Below are 21599 nucleotides of genomic sequence, written 5' to 3'. Positions count from 1 at the left end.
GCGTCGGCATTAGCCTACTCTTAACGAAAGGCGCCAAGGGGTCTGCAGTTTAACGTCCCATCCGACGGACGGCGTACTCACTCAAAGTGCCCTCCACAAAGCACCTCAAGTAGGGATCGAGATACCTCTGAAAAATATTCAACACCGCCGGGATTTGAACCCGGGCCCTCTGGGTGCGAAGCTAGTACGCTAGCCCCCGCACCATACGCATACTTGTACATTGACAACAGACATGATGTGTGCTTGTGGGTGGTGGGTTCACAAAGGCCACACTGAAACATTGATTATCTTGGGAAGATAAAGTCTAGGGTGTTCCTCACCCTCCCCATGTGTAGTCTGGACTTAGCTGCATGGGACTTTGTTCTGTTACCAACTGTGATAAAACACTTCCATAGGATGTATTTCTCATCATCAGAAAGAGCCCTAGGCACACTGAACAGCTGTCAACTTGCAATGGCTGCCGTTGACGTCATTTAAAAAAAATGCATATACCCTGCAAGCCACAGCTAGGGTGTGTGGCTGGGGGTGAATACACACCAGACTAATTTTTACCCGAACATGACCCTATCGTGGTCAGAAAATATTATTATGATCCCTTATCGTTCTTGGAAAAAATACTGGGGGGATAACAATGAAATTTGTACTACATAAGCATTTCAAATTAAACTAACAATGTGACTCAAAATTTAATTTTTACACTAAAATTAAGCCAAAAAAAATTTATCATCATTCTTCATTAGTTCTTGTATAAAAAGCCATAAACATATTAATCAACCCTAAGGTCGGTTAAGTAGGTGATGATCGAGTTCACCCAGAACTAAGCTCGACAGCGTGTGAAATTCACACACAGGGTAGGGGGGCCAGTTCCTTTCCCGGTGCCGGTTATGGTTTCCCAGGAAGATCTTGTACCCAAAAAATCACATGGCTTGAGGGTAGCCGCAGGTGCCCAGAGAGGCTTGCCCAGGAATTGAACCTGGGCCCTCTGGTCAGTAATCCAATGCTCTACCCCTGGACTATTGTGACCCACTCAATTCTCATATATTACATTTAAATAAAAATTCAACTGCCCATAGTTTATTCTTTGGGCTCTTTGCCAATGGCAACATGTTCCAACTGTTGTAGTTGTAAGTTTCCAGATCATAGACAGCTGGCAGGAAGGAAGGTGTTCTATTAATTCATTATCTTTTTCTATGTTACTAATGCTTTAATTGAAATAATGCTATTATTGGGTAAAGAAAATCATCAATGCATTCCAAAGAAACTGCGGGAGATGCCGCAACAGTGACTTTTAACTGAGTCATCCGCTTATGTGCATTTCAATGCATTGTTAAAACCTCAGTTCCTAGTTCTCATTCGGAACTTACTCTTTCCTAATGCACTCAAGTCCTAACGGTCAACTTCTATTTTTTGATCAAATTCCTTAAATGTGCATCACTTTTATGCCAATTGTACATTTAAATGTCATTTATACTTAGTTTTTATTCTGAATACAAATGCAAGACTCAAAGGAAGTTCCGATGTCACCACGAAGTTCCAGACAATGACACACATCTACTGCAGAGTGAATTGAACTTGACAATGCAGTTTGGTCATCACCAAATAATCAATAGACAAAAATAATGAAAGAAATTTCCCAAGTGCAGAAAATATTTCTATCATTCTGAAGAGTCAAATGGTGAATATGCATCTTTTCATTAATCAATCATTGCATTTGAACAGCAGATGTATTGTCACATGCAGGATTAGTACACATATTGGATTTCCAAGGAATGAGGGGAAATTATGGCAGAGATGTTGTGGACTTTCGTAAGATTAATTACTTGGGTAATTATGCAAGTATGAATTAAATCACCACATTATTCAGTAATTCTTGGAAGAGTAAGACGGGTGCTGCATCTGCTCTCATTGGGGAAGAAAAAATTGTATGGTTGATTAAGAGGCTGGTTTGGTACTTTTCCATTGCAATTCTGATGTGCCTTTGCACCAATACATAACTGTGGACAGCTCTAATCTCATTTGGTGTTCAGCCTTTCAAATTAAGTGTTCCATCACCAAATGACACTCATTTCTTTCATTTTTCTAAATTAAATTTTTTTGCTTCCACCAAATGCATAAATGAAACAGCGCGATGGATATAGCTGCATCTTTAAAAGCAACCTAGTGAGTGATGAGCCCTAATAAAAGCAAACCTTTGATACTACAAGCACCATCTCTGGGATTTTCTAACAACCTATTGAAGGACCCACGCATTAAAGTCATTAAAAACATGTTGCCAGTTCAAACTTTGCCTTAGTAACGTCCCTAACATCAGCCATGGTATTCAGGGGATATATTTTCCTGAGGAATTGCCAATCTCTTTAAATATATATCAAATACATAAGGCACCAGAAAGCTCTAAGTTAATATTAATATCTCTATAACTTTGTTTACAACAAAGTATCACAAAAACCAGTCTGAGGATCCTGTGTTCATACCATTTAGGTAGAAAAACATATAACACTTACTTTGGCTGGAGCAATGGCAGACACACAACATTTCTTAAATTGTGAGTCAGAGAAATGAGGAGAAGAGCATCAATGTAGAAATTATAAAGAAAACAATACCACACAATTGAAGCTAATGTGGTTTGCACGAGTGGACGTCTATGACATTCCAAAAGCTGGGGATAACAGCACCTACATGCCAAACAAATAACCTGACACAAACCTTAAATCACAACTGTGACTTAAAATTACACAAAACACACTTATGCTCACCTGAATTAGGTGACTAATTCAACCAATAATTACATTCTATTCCAAGACACTATAGTTTTAAGAGATACAATTGATACTCTCTCTAAATGCCCAGCCATAACAATTTATCTATTATTTATTCTTAGGCAAAATAAATTTTTGGACGACTATTTCGTATTTCAAACAATTTGAACTCAACAGGAATTCCTCTTACACCCTGGATAAATAAAGTTCCACCAAAAAAGAGTGGCAATTAAGCATCCAAGTTAGGGATATTTCTCTCAAATTAACACGCTTATTCAGTCCACAGCCAAACTTATCTTCATCATTAGGCAATCACATCAATTTCTCTCATCTATGAATTTTCAGTCTACATAAAATTCTTTGCAAGTAAAAAAAAAGGCAACCTAACAAAAAAAGACTGCCATCATGCAAAGTTTGCTGATCCCAATGACTTTAGTTTGAAATAGAATCCATAGTTCTAACTAGCAAAGACATTTATTACAAAATGAACCAAAATCATATGTTTTTTCATCATTAATTTTGATTGCAACAGGATATGACTACGTACAACGATGCATGAGAGACAACCAGCACAAATTCTGCAACCATGAACCAAATTAAGAGCAAAATGGATTTAACATGAGGTGGAGAAGAACAACCATGCACACATCAGATACACTCCACTATAACAGGAAACAACTAAATTAATAGCCCACCATATCATCAGGACGCCACGTTTCATCCAAATGCTGCTTCAACTCCTCACCCCGGTGTTCAAGCACTCGGTCCACCAGCCACTTCAAAGCCAGCACCTGTAAAACGCAATTCCTGGGATTTTAAACTCTTACCCACAATCAAGGAGGGATCATGCCAATAATATAAGAGATTAAGTGTAGCACAGATAGATTTAAGATTTCATTTATTCTAAGAATGATAAGGGATCAGAATAATATTGTGCCACCACCATAGGGTCATATTCGGGCCAAAATTAGTCTGGTGTGTATTCATCCCCTGCCACACACCCTGGCGTTGGCTTACAGGGTACTAAAATATCTAAATACACAAGACTAAAGGTATTCAAATGCAATCAATTTCTCTCACATATGACGACTTGAGTAACAGTCCTATCATCACTGAAGTACGTTTAATGTTGCTACAATAGCTTGGTTGTTTGTTTGATGGATTTTAAGGGACTGTTTAATATACATTATCAGAATGTTCTCTCTAATGATAATGCTTGCATTACGGATTTTTAATCTTCCTGCCTTTCAAGGTTTTCTATCTTAATGAACAAGCCCAAATATTTTAATTAGATGACTCATTCTTTCCATGTGATTTCACGAGTCCTCATGGATTTGCATATATTTGGTGATTATGTGATCTAGTGACAGCACACCTACGCTAACTTATATCAACAGCACCAAGGACAGTAATTCAAAAAACATGACTTAGAGAGTAATTTCAGAGAGTAAAAATAATTCACCTTGTACAGGATTCAAATCAGATACCCTCAATGCCTGGCCAAGTGCTTTAGCCAGTCAAGCTGCAAAGGCATCCTCTTACATTCTGTAACCTTCAGAATAGACGAGGACAGCTTGGTAGTTTAACAGGCTAAAGCGCTGGGCCAGGGATTGAGGGTATCTGATTTGAATCCCGAACAAGGTGAATGATTTTATACTCAAAATGTCACATTGTAATGCACATTAATGGATGACTTCATTAACAGTTACTGTTGCAGCATCTCCCAGTTTCTCATAATTTGATCACTTTGATTAATAAGCATGGTAAAGTTCCTTGAGAAAGGTTTCCGTTTGGAAGTTTGGCATCACCTTACACATTATGAGACCTAATATAGAAGACAAAAAGTGCATCTATTTGCTCCAAGGTTTGAATTTCAATTCAATAACATAGAAGGCCAGGTTCAGGAAATTAAGTCACTGGATGTTAAGAGATAAGTAGAGGGTGTCCAAAGATGGTATTTGCATAAGCAACCACGTGATATAGCAATGCGTGGCACTGACATGCTAGATACAATACTACAACAATAGCCAAATACTTGCATGCAGAAGACATTAACGTGAGTGCTGCTTGGCTATGAGTTAGAGAGGCATATCACTTCTGATAAAGGTGCACAAGTGCTGTTAGCTACACTGATTAACCATTTACAGAACATCTGCAAACAATGAAAACTAAATATGATTTAAGAGTTATTTGCGATTGATTATTCAAATGAATGATTCATGTACTGAACACCTGTGACAGAATACAGAAGCTCCAAGAAAGGAATCCACCACTCCCAGATGAAAGTTGAGCAAAATTAGGGGGCTACACTTCTGAATACTAATGCTGATCATAGGCACAAGTTGAAGTATTACACAACAGTATTGTACAATACACAACAGTACAACACAATAGTATTGACGACATCCAACTCAGAAAAGGATTACGAATGACCTCACTATACTTAAAAAGAATTCAATAAATGCAAAGTTTACACAGGTTATCATAAAGGACTGGCTCCATAGATAATTCATCCCCTAACTCATGAAATACCAAGTTCTGAGAATTTTTGAGGAGGATATAAAAGTGCTTTTTTTATAATTGCCAGCAAGGAAAATTCCAAATCATAAACTTCCACCAAAATAATATATCACGAAAAATTAAAACAAATGTTCTTCTGGTGACATTCTTTGAAAGATGATACACAGAGTGAACGACATATATTCATAGAAGCATCACCAAAATGTAATGGAATTCAAGAACTAGAAACCAAATTGCAAGTGCAACAACAAACAGCCTCAGCAGTAATACTTTTAAAATATTTTAGCAGCAACAACCAATCATGCAAGAGAATAATTTCAATGGTGGATGGTTAAATTTAAGTAAGCCAAAGAATAGCAGCAACAATACATTGCAACTGAATGCTACAAAAGAAAACCAATACCATTTTTCTGAAATTAAAGCGCTCATTTATTTACACAACACCTGGCTTGATAAATGGCTATCTTATTAATAGAAATAGATTTAATAATGAGATAATTCCATTAAGTATTCATTGCTGTTGTTTTTTCCCCAAAAATACTCAGGAAATAATTAGAAAATTTTAAGAGAACCAACCACCATTATATTTTATTTACGTGAGTTAATTTCCTATTTGAATGGGATCTTCTTTCATTTACGATATGGTATATGATATTACAGAAAAATAACTGGTTAGAATACATGTTCATGTTTTTGTCTTTTAGACTATGAAGTCATGATATTTCCCCGCAGACTATGGAAAAAAGATCATTATACCAATTCTTATGAAGTTAGGAGAATTAGATTAATCAAACAGTAGGTACCTTTTCCTCTGGACCAAGATTATTCCACGTCTGATCCCCGAGCAACACTGTGAGCTCTGGGCAGCTTCCAGATTCTAATGCAGCAGTCTTAAAATGTGTTTCAAAATTTCCAATACTAAAAATAAGGTACATAGAAATTAGCAAAAAACACACATCTTACGATAAAAAAATTTCTCATTCCAAGACTTACATAATATCAGAACTTCCAGTCAGAAATCTGAGGAGTCTTGCACACGTATCAGCTATGAGGACACTCCCCCCATCCACCAGGGCTTCTTCCAATTCCTGAAATAATTTGGAGAAAAATGAAAATCCTGACCAGGGAATGGAATGCATAAAGGAGACAAAGAGAAGGAGAGGACATGAATTTCTACCTGAGTGGTCACACACGCAAAATTAAATTTGTACTGGAACAGCTTGAGGAACTGGGCCAAACTGGCTGCCTCCCACCTTCCTCGAATTCCGTCATATGGACTGCTGTCTGAAATGGAGGAAATTGGCCTTGAAATTAAAGCATCCACTACAAAAAAGCCCTTAATTATTACATCAAGCAAGAAAAAATCTTTATGCATACAATACAGTATGCACTTAATCCAAGACCAAAAATACAGTCAACAGTGTAGGAGAAGTTCAATTAAATATCTGCGAAAAAGTACTACGGCAGTCTGGAATATTTTACGGAAAGAAGTATCACCGACTGAATCTACAGATTAACCTGCAGTTACATAATGGGTACTCAATACACCTATCCATCCACATTGTATTTGCAACAGTTGGTGCAACCAGACCATTCCGTTTCAACAGAACACAGACGGAGTTTGCTGCAATTGATTTTTACACTGAACATTGTTTATAGGCGTGAATGTGTACAAAATATATAGTATATTATCACATGCCATGGCTTCTTCAACCATCTGAAAATGAATGGAATGGTAAACCCCTCAGTAAGAGAGAAATTTGCCAGAAATACCTCCAGGGTACGTACGAGGCCAGTGGAAAAAGTATCCTACCTTGAATTTTCCCACACACACTAGTGAAGCTAGTGCAGTGCGACTGCACACAGTGGAAGGAGACAGCTTAATGTGCCCACTTGAATTTTTTCTCCGCCTAAGAGAGGACCAGTCGCTGCGTGCTGGCCACCGAGTGATATGCTATCTTCACACCTGCTCATCGATTTTCAATTTCTCTCAAAGATGAAATACGACTCAATCGAGATACTGCATCAAATGTTATCAAAAGCTTGGTGATTCTCAAAGTGAAGCAATTTATAAGTTTCAGCAGGTGTTTGAAGATGAAGTTATGGGGGTATTACAAATCAAGGAAACTATACTGGAGATAGCCAAAGAGGTTGAGATAACTAAAGGTTTCGTACATGGAATTTTGCATGAAGACTTGAACATGCACAGAGTAGTTGCAAAATTTGTGCCCAAGCTACTGTTGGCAGAAGGGAAAGAACGCTGCCTTGAGGTCACACAGGATACTACCAACAATGATCCTGAGTTTCTGAGCACACTGATACTTGAAGATGAATCATAGGTGTACAGAAGCAACCCAGAAACAAAAGCAATGGACGCATTTATGATTACAAGATGTCTAAGGCGACTGCAAAGAGGGACTTTCAGAAAGCATTTCGTGGATTCAAAAGGAAAATATAAGCAACAAATTTGAAAGAGAATCCGTAAGTATTTTGGTGGTACGTTAGAGAGCTACAGGTAAATAAGTCTACATGTAATTCACACATTAACGATAACGGCAACAGGGTAACTAGCAGTTTGGAAACTTATTTAATTCCTTCTTTCAAAGTGTCTTCAGCATTGTCTCCAAGAGCTCATCGATTCGTTCCCATTAACAGATGCCCATAATTGAAATCTTATATATTGGAAGAGAACATTTGCTGAATAATATTAAGCCTAATAAATCCTATGAGCCAGACCAAATAAACACTTGCACACATGAGAAACTAGCATAGGAAAGTGCAATGCTCTGGCATAAGTACCGTAGCTCAATGTTCCATAGGACATGGGTTTTCTAGGTTTTAAAAAAGCTTTCGACAAAGAACCTCATGGTACTCACAAAGATAGAAGCATATGGCAAAGACAAAAATATCCTGGGTTGGATTAGCCTTTTTGAATTGTTGGGGACAATGAGTAGTAATAAATTGAGCCAGCTCAAATGCAGTTGAAATAACTTCAGGTGTTCCCAAGGGAAGTGTTATCTAACCTCTTTCATTCCTACTTTATGTTAACGACATTGACTCCGTAGTCACTAGTAAGAAACGTTTATTTGCCACCGATTCCGTGGTTTACGGAGAAATCCATAACCCTGAGGACACATCAGCTTTCTCAGATGACCTAAATGCTATATAATGCTGGTGAGACACTAAAATATTAGAATTAAACTTAGAAAAGTGTGTGGCAATGAATTTTTGGAAAAAGGTCCATTCTATCCTGAATGCCTACTGCATTAGGTACACCCGAATGGATTGCGTACACTAGGGTGGCCCTTATTTTTCAACTTTGTAAAAGTTTAGCTCCCACCCGTCTATCTTGTTTTAATCAATTAAACAATACATGCAAAAATTTAACTCAATCAAATAACTGCGAGGCGACCCTCATCGACCATGAAGCTTTGAAATTTTCGCTCAGATGGTCAAATTTTCATCCAATTTTTTTATTTTCTGGAAGATTTGCTTTCTCACTAGTTATTTCGTCAGTTTTAAATAATCAATTAGTAAAGGAAATTAATGCGAATTTGAGCATAACATATGACTTTTTTCCCATTGCATGTGATTATCTATTACTAAGTTAATATAAAAAATCACTTAATATTAGCCATATAAAATATGTGATGTGGTTTATTATTGAAGGTAAATATATACTCAACTTATTTTAGTGTACTTCGTTTATTTATTTTGAACCAAGTATGACAATCGATTTTTTAATTATTGTTTCAGAACTGTTTGTGCTGCTGGTATAAGTATCATGTCATTGCCACCTGGCTTATCGCCTAACAGCAATGTATCCTAAATAAATAAGGGAAAAATGCTCGACAAGAAGATTTTCAGAACCGGTAACAGTGAGGTGCCTGATGACATCCGCTCTACCATTCTAGGATTTCTTGAAAACCATCTTTATGAGCAGAAACAACAGCGAGATGATTGCCGAGAATTGTTGAAGTTAACTATGATCTATCTTGGCAGTATTCCAAAGACTGGGATATCATTTCATTAACTAGGAGCTGCGAGTCATGCTAGGTGGATGGCTAAGGCCATTTATTTACTCAAGATTTATCTATTTCAAGATCATTCAGTTAACTGACGAGGAGAAGAAATCTTTAAAAAGATTATGTATTTTTCTTGCTCGAGTTCACGTTCGAGCCTGGTTTCTATCAACAGAAGCAATTAAAGCACCTTATCATTATTTCTTATTCATGTGCCAATTGTTAAATTATCAGGATATTGATCCAAAAATCAATAAGACCCCTGTTAAAACATTTTTAAACCATCTCTGGTACTTAGCTCCCAAAATTGTGGCTTTATCCTTATTTAACGAAAATGTTCCAATCAAGGTTAAAAAAAATAGGAGCCAAGTTATGCTAGAAGCAGATTAAGGTGAAGTAGAGGAAGAAGAAAAAAATCAACTAAAGAGGTACATTGTGAACCATAAAGAATTTTACTTCCTTTACAAACAATGAGTATTTGTCTTTAGTGACTCTCTTGACAAAAACTTTCTTTATGAGATTCTCTATCAGCACCGATTTCCTCGTAAAAGATCCTTCAACATTGAAGAATGATGCTGGTTACAAAAGTGCAATTAAAAAACTGGAGAAGACAATTGTTGAGAATGATGTTACAGAAAGAGGTGTCAAACTATTTCAGGAATACAATGGCATTCTCACAAAAGATTCAAATGAAAATCCATTTGTTATGCAGACCGTAATAATTACCCAAATGCTACTAAATCTACTCTTATCAAAAAATAACGTACAATTTTCATTCATTCACATACTTATGCTTGGAATCTATACGAAGTATTTTTCTAAATAAAAATGTTTTTCCCTTAAAGAAAATTGTACTTTATTAAAAAAACAACATTTTCACAATTTCAAAATTATTTCAATGATTATTCCAAATTCGAGGCATTTGAGGGTCATCTAGTTTTTGTCCAATTCAATCAAAATTTCGTACTCTTTGATTTTTGTTCATTGCGATAAGTTTAGGGGGCGGGAGCAGAAAAATTTTGACTTCCAGAAAATACCCTATAGCTAAGGGCCTAGTGTATACTCTATTAAATATTTATGCTTAACCCTCACTCATGACCTCTCCTAGGTAAAACATACGCAGGGAATACGTGGACAAGCTAATAAAAAATTAGAATTAATTAAAAGAGTACTGGGCAGATGTGATGAAACAGTCAAAGAGAAATGTTACCTTTCGCTGGCTAGGCATAAATTCGAATATGCTGCTAGTACATATGATCCTTATGATGTTAGATTGAACACTGAATTGGATTGCATCCAACGTAAAGGAGCTAGTTTTATAAAACTTTGTTGCAATAAACTGAGTGCCAAATCCAAAATATTAGAGGAGCTAGGCTGAGAATCAGTCATGGAGTGAAAGTTAAATTAAAGATTAAATCTCTTGCATAAATTGGAGGGAAATCTCTTCAGCAATGATGTTGAAAATGTATTATTACCCCAATCAAATGGTAGGTGAGAATACAATAATATTTGAGAGGTGAAGTACAGAAGAGATCAATATAAGATGTAATTTTTTCCATGAATGAACCATTTTTATACCATAGGAATGAAATTGATTTTGAAAGCAATATAGTTCCATAAATATATCTTGTGTCATCTTCATTTTTAGTGTGTGTTTCAAATTAGGTGACAATGGTATCATTGAGCAAGTTTGACATGTGAAACGTAATTTTATCAGTTGAAGAAGTTCTTCTCTATTTAAGACAGTTTTAGGTGTCATAGCTAAACCTAGCCCTCAATCTTCACCCCGCTACAATGGAATAGATTGTTGGGAGGGAATGATTGATGGAATAGATGTCATCAAATAAATTAATTAAACACCAATACTGTACTTCTAGTGGGTCACAGTAGTCCAGGGATAGAGCGTTGGACTACTGACTGGAGGCCCGGGTTCCATTCCTGGGCAAGCCACACAGGGAACCTGCTACTCAACCTAAGCTTTATGACTTTTTGGGTACCAGATCTTCCTGGGAAACCAAAACTGGCACGGGGAAAAGAACTGGCCCAACGACCCTGATTGCAAATTTCACATGCCTTCGGGTTTAGTACAGGGTGAATTCTATCATCACCTACCAAACTGACCTTTAGGTTGTTGTATTCATGGTTTTACAGTACTTCTACACAGTAACTAAATCTCCAAAAATATTTGCACAATGTATTTCTTCCCAGTACACAGGGCATAATTGGTGTTATTTTAACTAAAAAAACAAATCTCTCCTTACCTAGACAATATTTCCAGCACTTGCTATCATTATTCATTTGATTAACCATTGAATCAAACATAATTTATATCAAACCTAGTATTACACCTAATTTTATTCATTTCAATGAGCTTTTACAATATTATTTTATATTATTCATTAAATTTAAGTTCCATCAATTTTTAGTACGCACACCCGTAAGTGCTAACAGGTAAATTAAAAGTCTTATTTTTAATTCACTGCACATTATTACTTTTTTTCTTCCACTTTAGCAAGCAAATATGCCCTCATTAATGGACCATGAAAATTTTTCTACTGCTTTCCTTTTTACTAATAAGAGGGCATTTTTCCATGTTAATTAAAAATCTCGAAATCTAATCTGCAGAAATAAAAAAAAATCCGGACAACTTTTCCATAATAGACATTGATTATTTCAATGTGTCATTACTTGTCTATGTTATAAATTAAAATAAACCAAGGTAATTGCACAAATTTTCAATAATTTCTGAATAAATATTTATCATCGGAGTTATAATAATTTAAGTCATAATATTCACGAGTGATCATCCAAATGGTTGGTCATGTTATATGGGAAACTTTACCTATGAAAAAGAATTCTATTAAACATCGTAATTCATTTATTAAAAAATTTAAGCAGCTACTTCAAAATCAATCAAAGTTTAGCAATATTTCATTCAAATTGTTTTCTGATCACTTCCTTGCAAATTAAAAACCAAATTTCATCGCCTTGTTCAGACATACAGGATGTATGATGAAACATACACATTCCATGCACACCATTTCCATATTGGACAGAAACAATTTTAGATCTATGGGCATATGCACCAAATACCTTTCCTCCGACATCTCACACAAATTCACCAATTGTGTTTCTACACCCTGACAAGTTTCCTTATCCCTTAAATCGTGCATAATACTGCCTTGCGTGTCAACAGAAGAGAATTACTCCATGCATGTAATCATTCGCCCTCAATATTATCCCTCATTTCTTACATACGCTGTACTTTTGACATTCTCTTCCGAATTATGTTATTATATTATTATTCCATACATTCACAGCCATTATAGAAATTATACTGAAGACTGCTTCCTTCCTGTATTTTAATGACTTCTTCACATCTAAATACACACACGCACATACAATGGAATATCCAATTCATGGAATTTCTTGACCTGAGCAAAAGACTGCATTGCTTCAGGCTACAGATTCGGCAGACAGCAAAAAACTCCTTTCTTGTTGCATCTAACATACCTCCTTTCAATTTTATTTCTTATATTAGTCACAAGCTATACCTATGCTGGGAACAATTTGTCCATGACATGACGCCCTTTCATAATCCAATATATTCCTAACCTACCACTAATGTAGGCATTGGTGGAAAGCATTACTTAATGTTTATGTGCCTCCTTCGTGATGTGCAGAAGAGAAAAACACTCTGCTACACCACACAAATTGCCAGTAAAATACATGACAGAGATTCACTGCCGAATTACTTAGCATCCAGAATTTGACACCTCATTTATGGTTTCTTCAGCACATATTGTAAAACAAAGTATGGTGGGGATTGAGAAGGTGCGGTGGCTAACATACAGGCTTCCTGCTGAAATGGCCCAGGTTCAAATCTTGGAGACAACAATTATTTTTCAGTGGTATCCCAATCCCTACTTGAGGTGCTTTGTGAAGAGCACTTCAAGAGTGAGTACGACATCCATCGGATGGGACGTTAAACTGCTGACCCCTTGGTGCTTTGACATGAGTAGGCTAATGCCAATACCGGGTTTCTCTCCACCCTTCCTTTCCCATCCATACCTAATGGCGCAAATGACCTTAGCTGTCCGTTGCCTCTCATAAAAACTACTACCGAGTATGGTTTTTAGTACCTATTAATGGATTAAAATAATGTATAATATTAAACATCAATAATTGGGGACTGATGAGGAGTCAAATGGCAGCCAAAGACAGCATAATCAACAATTACAATGAATTCAGGCCGATGATTGTGCGGCCTAAGACGAGCTGTTACACTAAGCTCTTACACTCCACATCAGGCACAAATACTATCTCCAGAAGATATTGATGCCATATTTTTAGATTGAAGGGTTTTTTTTCCACCGTCAAAAGCCACTAGTTCACAATATGACAACATATCCACTCTTAAATAAATGATGTTTTACGAAAAGCAGTCATAATTTTTATGGGAGGCGACCGACAGCTCAGGTAATTTGCACCATATGGATACATAGGATAGGATGAAGAGAAACCCAGCATTGGCATTACCCTGCTCTTAACGAAAGGCACCAAGGGGTCCGAAGCGTAACATCCCATCCGACAGACAGCGTACTCACTCAAAGTGCCCTCCACAAAACACCTGAAGTAGGGATCGGGACACCACTGAAAAATAATTGTCGTCACCAGGATTCGAACCACAGTTATCAGGGTGGAAGTAAGTACGTTAGCCATTGCACCATCCCAATCCCCTGCTTTAAGAAAACAATATCCAGAACCGAACAATGAAAGCTTGTCATGATTTTGAAACACTTTATGATACCAATAAAAAAAAATGAGCAGACCAACATGGATTATGGAAACTGGAATGTAGTGACAGAAGAGAGAAACTATGCCAGCAAAATGTAAAATCAACCCAAAAATAATAAGTTGTTTCCAGTAATTTAACATCACTAAAACATTAATGAATTTAAAGTTGGCAATTTACAGCTTGACGAAGTTGCTGAATTCATAATTTTGTTTCTCAAATGGTATGATTTCACATAAGGTGAATTTTAGTAATGTGACTAGCTTCTCCGAGTGGATTCCTATTGAGAAACTACAGTTCACAGGTCGCAAAAAAATATGGAGGAAGGTGGCAAGCAACTGTATTGACAAGTAGTTTGAATTTCTCACATAAGTGATTAAGAGATTCGTCAACATTGTGATGCTTGTTTGAGGGTCAATGAGGTGGGGCAGCTTCCAACAGCCCCACCCACTTCCAGCCAAAAAGTTCATTTCTTCATGACAATTGGCAATAAAAATAAGTAGGAGTCTAACGCTCGTTCTTAAATCATTTGGTGTATAATATATTTAAATATGAAACAAAGAAAATGATCTGCTAACATTACAGCCACTGAAGAATTTCTTTTTGGTAATTTTAGTCAACATAGGTTACAACAAAAATACTATTGTAATTGTTATCAATGTGGACTAACACAACAAACAGTAATAGAAATGCTTCCTACTTGCACATAGCATGCCTTGTATATGACAGTGGTTGCATTGCTAATATTGTTTACACAAAATAAAACTTAAAAAAGAAATACAATCATTGTTGTGTGTATTTTTCATCATTAATCATTTGTGCAGAAGAAAACATTGTCAGTTAAATGTTATTACCATTAAAATGCTTTTCCATTAAATACTAAGAGTATAACAGGCATAGGATGGCACAAAAACAGATTCACAGTTATGGTGGGACTTTTCATTGCAAAATATAATATTTGCTGCAACGTAAACAATATTTATTCATATTCACTTTTTAAATATTATTTTAATGGCATAATCAAATGGGAAATATGACAAGGGAAATTAATATTACATTACAAATCAGTTAACAAAGACAAAGCAACAAAATGTACGAGAAACAGATTAATGTATGAATGACTGTAAAGAAGGTCACAAATTTCCCATCTTTTGAGATTAACTGCTTTAAAGCAACAAGGAGCTCTAATTCAAATAATAAGCATAACATTGATTCATTGCCCAATATTGTGTTGGTTGTGTCTAAGTTTTAAATGCTCGACCACTTTAATATGCTCCAAATCCTTATGAGCCATTAGTGCTACATCGTAAAAATCACAGAAATAATGAAAAAAGTTAAATGAATTGACCAAGTGATGTATTCCTAAGTTTAGTCCCACCACAAAATCCACAGGTGCAGTGACATACCATTCGGTGGATTCACATAAGCTTCTTCATTACCTCCACAATGGATAATTTTGACATAACAGTGACATTTCAGTCATTCAAAAAATTCACCACCTAAGGTTACAAACAACCTTGCACAAAACAATTTTTGCCATCAGGCGTTTACCGTAACATTGTGTTCTGATTATCAATTCAGATTAAACTGCATTCAATTATTACATTCCAATTGTACATCTTTCAAAAATATTTTACACATCAGAACATCATCACAGGCTGACACTTATCCAAGTCAATTCTAAGTTGCACATATCAATCTATTATGAGAAAATACAATATTGTGCACTCATTCTTTGACAACTAATGGCCTCACTACAATCAAGATGTAATCTAATCTATTAAAAATATTTTATTTGGATACCTCTAATGAAACATTTATTCCCAATGATTTTTATTTCAGTGTTAAAGTATTTCAATTTTAAATAGATCACAGAAAATATTATACAATTCTACAAGACTGCCCTCTAGTAAAACATTACTACCTAATTCCTCAAAATAACTACCCAAATGCAAAGGGCCTGATCCACACCACATAAAATTCAACTAGTACTTTGGGCAGGACTTCACCTCCTCTGCTTTCTCATTTTCCCTCTTATCTAATGATTCTTGAACGGATGAATGATCAAACAACGATAACAACCTATAGAATTCAACAAATTGCATATTTTCAGGCATGATGTTATGGAATGTGAACATCTTCAGGTTGTTCATTCACCTGAAGGCTATGCAGTACATCAAAACCAGTCATGGATTAAATAAATATCTAGTGGAAAAGAGCTACTATTTGTTCATTATTATAAAATTTAATATTTGTGGTACATTTCAGAATAATTGCATCTCCAAACTTCACAATCCACCGTGAACTAAATGCCTATGCATGAATTGACATCTTCAGCTTATGTCGTTCATTTTATTTTGCCTCATGCCTTTGCGCACACATGATGCCTTTTACGTGTTTTCAGATATCTTCAAATGTAGGACACATCTACATTAAGTATGTTTATGATATATACGATTACAAAGTGACCATATGCATAGCATTTAAACCACCCCAGAAATATATGATTATATTATACTAATTCATTAAAATTACTCCTTTTTCATATTAATCGACCCCTCAACTGTTCGAATATAATCACAGGGAGCCACATTAGCCAGAGTTTTCGACATTCAATCCTGCAACAGTAAACCTATTTCACTACAGGAATTCAATAAGTGAATATCAATGTGTAATGAACATTTTGGTAATGTAATAGTAATTTGGGAACGGCAGCAAAAAATTACCAACAAGTAAGAGGAAATAACCATGCACAATTAAGTTTCCGACGATTCAATAATGAAATGAGGTATTCACCAAACTCTATTGTTCTATTAAAACATTCATTTTAATGGTATAGTTGATATTACCATTTTCTCTCTTCTAAAAGAGTAATTCAAATCGCATCCACTAAAAATATTTAAAGCAAATTAAAACAACAGAGATGTACATTAGGTTCGCTATAAACTCTTACACACCATGGCTAGTATTTATTTACAATCAAATAATTGGTAATGAATTCTTGGTCTACAACATACATTAAGAGCACTTTAATTAGAAATAAACACTATTTTTAAATTTTGATTATTGCAACAGAACAAATGCTACGAATTACAACTGCATTTAGCATTTATTAACATGACGTGTTTTGTAAACTGACGTCCATCCTAACTATTCGCTACATTCCTACAATATAATGAGAATAAAGAAAAGATTTGATGGTTATAATACGACTATCACATGATATTTTAAATTGATAGGGAATTATCGAATCGATTTTGTGTTTAGCCCGTTATGTAAGTACGATTGGTGATGAATATTCAACAGGAGTACTTTTAAATGATTTATAGCTAAGTATGAGATTTCATGCCACGAAACCACTTTGCCGGGAATACCTGACACTATATATTTTTAAACAACTTCCCGGACGAATGACAGCAACATGTAATGTAAGATATGGGTATTTGATAACGGATATTGTACTTTCATAATAAAGACAATGGCAGATCAATCTGCTGAGATTGCCAAATCAGTCGGAAGAAGTCTGAACCGTCTATAGTCTTCGATCAATAGAGAAACTCCTGTTTTCTTTATTTATACTCTCCCAGGTTTAGTAAATACTCGCTTTAGGTTGAAATCGTACTCGAATGCCGTTTTTACCAACAATACCTGATTTCACGTCGAATTAATTGTACAATAATATTTGGAAATATTCTTTCTTGAAAAGTTGATTAATGATGAAATCAAATTCCTACACAATACCCTTATTTATTATTTCATTAATTGATAACAGCTAAATAAATCTTCCCTGAGAGAAACCATATTTTAATCTTTTTAAGCCTTTGTTCTAGGTACAAAGATTGGCTCTGAAGTCCGGCACCATCAATTCCAAAACAATAACAAACTAAAATATTGAACGGAAATGTGAACGATAAAATGTGTTAAGCATTCAATTAGCAATAAAATAGTATCCAAATGGCAAACCAAACTATAAGGTATCGTCAATGTCTTTCACTGTCAAAGATGAAATTGAACACAGTAAACGAAACGACTACCTCATTCAAACTATATCTTTCGACGAACGTGAAGTTGAAAGAAAAATCAATGACAGTTGGGGTGCAGCGGAGTAAATGTTGTTTTAAATGGGCGTTGGGAAAATACAAGGATAATAATTACGTCACCATGAAAATGTAAACAGCCGCAATTACAGGTCGCAAGTCAAATTGTTAGATTTTTTTATAAATTGCATTTACAACATTTTAACTGCAGATTTTATTAACAGCTTGCCAAAGTCGGAGTAGGTTTGTTATAAAACATGAGTCATGTGTTGTGGTAGCCGACACATTTTAAATTCCATTTCTAAACATTTCAAAAATATTTCAGTGGTCTTCAACGAGAAGTAACGCTGTTGTATTACACAGCAATTATACTGATTATCTTAAGTTTTAATTACAAGTATCGCTGTAATGATACTACCATCGGCTTATTGCAATAAAAACCCTATTCATATTCAAATGTTTCTAAATAACACTAGCAACACATTCAATGAGCCAGCTACTATGCTTCACCTTAATGAGAAATGTAGTCAATACTTATCAACGAGCACAAATTATTGCCACTCTTAGCTTAACATTTTGCCCCGCTATCTAAAGTGCCAGTTACAATATGATGTTGACTGTTGTGTACTTCACACATGGCGTGCTTCTCTGGAGAATCTACACTGATTTTCTTCCTATTCCGTTACATCAGCGGTATGAAATGCAACCGGTGTATACACCCTAAAAGCAGTATTGAAAATTGTATTTACCTTGGGGTTTACCCTTTCTTGGCATCTTCTTGAAAATATCATTAAGATATTTTCAACTTTCTTCGTTGGGCACTGCCAGCAGCCTCCATCTTGAAAATAGTTATTATGGTCCCATGTGACAGCCATCCACTCACGGATTGGTTACAAAGAAATTACTACGAGCGGCGCTAAACGGCTAAGAGCTATAAGATTACCATCTCAGAATTGAAGTTAGATTTAGTACTATCAGTACTTGCAAAATTGATATATGCGTGCGTCGCATAAATATTTATGAACGAGGTTGTGATATTGTCAGCCTATGATATGTCAAATGATTCACAAAACAATTAAAAAGCAATGAAATACAGCTTGCGTGTTCAAATTAAAACCGTGCTGTAATAGCGAGAGTAATATCGCTGTTCATTGGTTGTATTCGCCCAAGACAGAACAAACACCCAACTTTTGGACCAATAATTCTAACTCTCTCTGCTTCAAGAAAAAATAAGTTAGCATGAGTTTGTGTATATAAATATTCGTTTTAAAGTTGGAATCATTCTGAAATAATGAAATGTGATGTAGGACGACACTTTTCTTAAATGCAGTTTGCTATTTTCTTAGGGCGCTGACATCATATGACTAATCTGAACAAAGGCGCAACTACCCCTAAAGCAGAAAAGACGCATATCAGTGTGTCTGCCAACCGTGCGATTTCGACGTAGTATTTACCTAGCAGGATGAGTTTGCCTCAAAGATCATTTAAGGAGAAACGTACCTACGGTAAGTCACTGGGGTTTTCTTACGATTAGTCCGTTTTCCATTACTTTTATTAGGGGAATGAAAATTTTCTCTGGAGTTTTCTGTAAATGAAGTTTGTTTTGGTCTCCGATTTTTCAGCTCAGCGTGTGAGGGATGTGGAGTTAATCAGAGAACAGCATCCTAACAAAATCCCTATAATTGTCGAGCGTTTCTACAACGAAAAACAACTTCCATTGTTAGACAAGACAAAGTTTTTGGTTCCAGATCATTTGACAGTAGCAGAGCTGGTTAAAATAATCAGGTATGCAGGAGTCAGTACGAACTAATGGTGTATCGCGATGGCACTTTTTATAATTCTCCTTTTTCTAACAGGAGGAGAATGCAGCTGCGGCCAAATCAAGCGTTTTTCTTGTTAGTTAATCAGCGTAGTATGGCGAGTGTTTCTATGACAATGTTGGACCTTTATCAGCGAGAAAAGGATGCAGATGGTTTTCTGTACATGGTTTACGCCTCGCAGGAGGTATTTGGAGTTTGTTGATGTGCAGCCATACCAGATTATGCCTTAAAAATTATACCCAGTGGCTTTCCAGGATTAATGTTAAACAATATTGATGAACTGATAACAGTTATTTGTTGGCTTATACTGAAAATTTGTGAAGCTCAGAGGCAATGACAGGGACGTTTATAACGTTGTGATAATGAATTAAAATACCAATTGCACATTTGTTAACCATTTCGTATGAGTGTTCGCTTTCACTGTAACCAGATGCTGAAATCATCTGTGGGTGTAAGAGTGTTAGCTTATTAACGGTGCCTCTGAAGTTGAGTGGCTTGAGTCTTCATCTAAATGATTTAATTAATGGTAATTATACATTTAGCTGACCTAAGTTGTTTTGTTATATTATGTAAATACTTATTATTGTAGTCGCGGTTTTGTTTGTTATTATCGGATCTAAAAGTCTGGGCCTACCCAAGGTTAATGCATTTTTGTTTCCTAGCTTGTTTGAACATAGTTTGTCTGTATATTTGATTGCAAGTGATGATTTTATTTAGAATTTTGGACATTAGGAGCGACCAGCAGAGAACATGCTGGCGGCTGGGGTGGCGCACCTTTTTTAAATTGTACAAATGGCGATTTTATATGAAAAGAGAATCGGGATTTTTGTATTAATATGTATAATTAAAATTCAGTTTTCATAGATATTTTATTCTGCTGTGAAGGAAACAATTACCCATGTTCACACCAAACTGGTCAAAATTGGAAATTTATGGTTGACATTTCCCAATGGTGCACACAAGCTGAAATGTGTTGAATTTGAGTTATTTAGTAATGCGAGAGTAATATCCTCCTTTGCTGATGGTATTTTTATATGCATGGCAGGGGACTTGTCAGTATTTGAATGTTATTGGCAAACTTCATCTCAGCACGAGTAAGGCCGCTTTTAAATGCCATAGCATTATTTAGAATTTCTCAAGCAAACGTAGTTCTTGTTCTCCTTCGTCCTATAAAACTAATTAGATAAGAGCAAGAGATACTACTCTCGCAGCCTTGGAAATATTAGGGATTTCTAACGAAGCCTGTAAGTGGTAATACTGATCATATTCCTCGCGTCTGCTACTCGACAATTGCTCCAGAGGATGATATCAATAAGTGTAGTGTTAAACAATAAGATTGTTTTTATTAATTAAAACTAAAAATGTGATAGCCTTTCTCATGGTGCGTAATTGACCTAGTAAATTAGTAGAAATACCGATGTTTTCAATCAATTTTTGCCACTAGCTAATTTAGTTATTATTCATTCTCACAAGACGATCGGGACTCTGCCAAAATTACATCCAATACGCAGAAACGTAACAATTGGCTGCAGTTTTAATACTGATACAAGTTTTCTTTCACAGAATAGGCCATACCCTTTTGCAGGTATTCCCTAAATTTAACTGTAAAACTACCAACATTTCCAATGAATGGTAAATCATTATAC

General features: G+C 35.7%; 2 protein-coding genes across 3 annotated transcripts in view; one reads left to right on the top strand and one right to left on the bottom strand.

The window, feature by feature from the left end:
* lgs (BCL9 domain-containing protein legless) overlaps nt 1-18966 on the bottom strand; it is a 56560-nt gene extending 37594 nt beyond the window's left edge. Inside the window, exons 1-5 of the mRNA XM_071598212.1 lie at nt 18883-18966; nt 6457-6563; nt 6273-6367; nt 6083-6197; nt 3455-3550 (exon numbers count right to left, since the gene is read on the bottom strand). Of these exons, the coding sequence (XP_071454313.1) occupies nt 3455-3550; nt 6083-6197; nt 6273-6367; nt 6457-6563; nt 18883-18907 (438 nt within the window). The 5' untranslated portion in view covers nt 18908-18966. The remainder of the gene's footprint in view (nt 1-3454; nt 3551-6082; nt 6198-6272; nt 6368-6456; nt 6564-18882) is intronic.
* A 270-nt stretch (nt 18967-19236) lies between these two features.
* LOC139699791 (microtubule-associated protein 1 light chain 3 alpha-like) lies at nt 19237-21327 on the top strand. Of its 2 annotated transcripts, none has more exons than XM_071598230.1 (4): nt 19237-19366; nt 19464-19638; nt 19756-19918; nt 19990-21327. In XM_071598230.1, exons 2-4 carry the CDS (start codon nt 19596-19598, stop codon nt 20153-20155), a joined length of 372 nt encoding a protein of 123 aa, XP_071454331.1. In that variant the 5' UTR covers nt 19237-19366; nt 19464-19595; the 3' UTR covers nt 20156-21327. The 2 variants fall into 2 exon arrangements, with proteins under 2 accessions (XP_071454331.1, XP_071454330.1); XM_071598229.1 differs by having other exon boundaries at nt 19238-19366; nt 19480-19638.
* The last annotated feature ends 272 nt before the right edge of the window (nt 21328-21599 follow it).

This window comes from Hetaerina americana, unplaced genomic scaffold (genome assembly GCF_022747635.1).
Source record: "Hetaerina americana unplaced genomic scaffold, ioHetAmer1.1.p SCAF_90, whole genome shotgun sequence".
Lineage (NCBI taxonomy): Eukaryota > Metazoa > Arthropoda > Insecta > Odonata > Calopterygidae > Hetaerina > Hetaerina americana.
The sequence above is the reverse complement of the archived record's forward strand: the minus strand, read 5'-3'. Positions and strand labels throughout refer to the sequence as shown.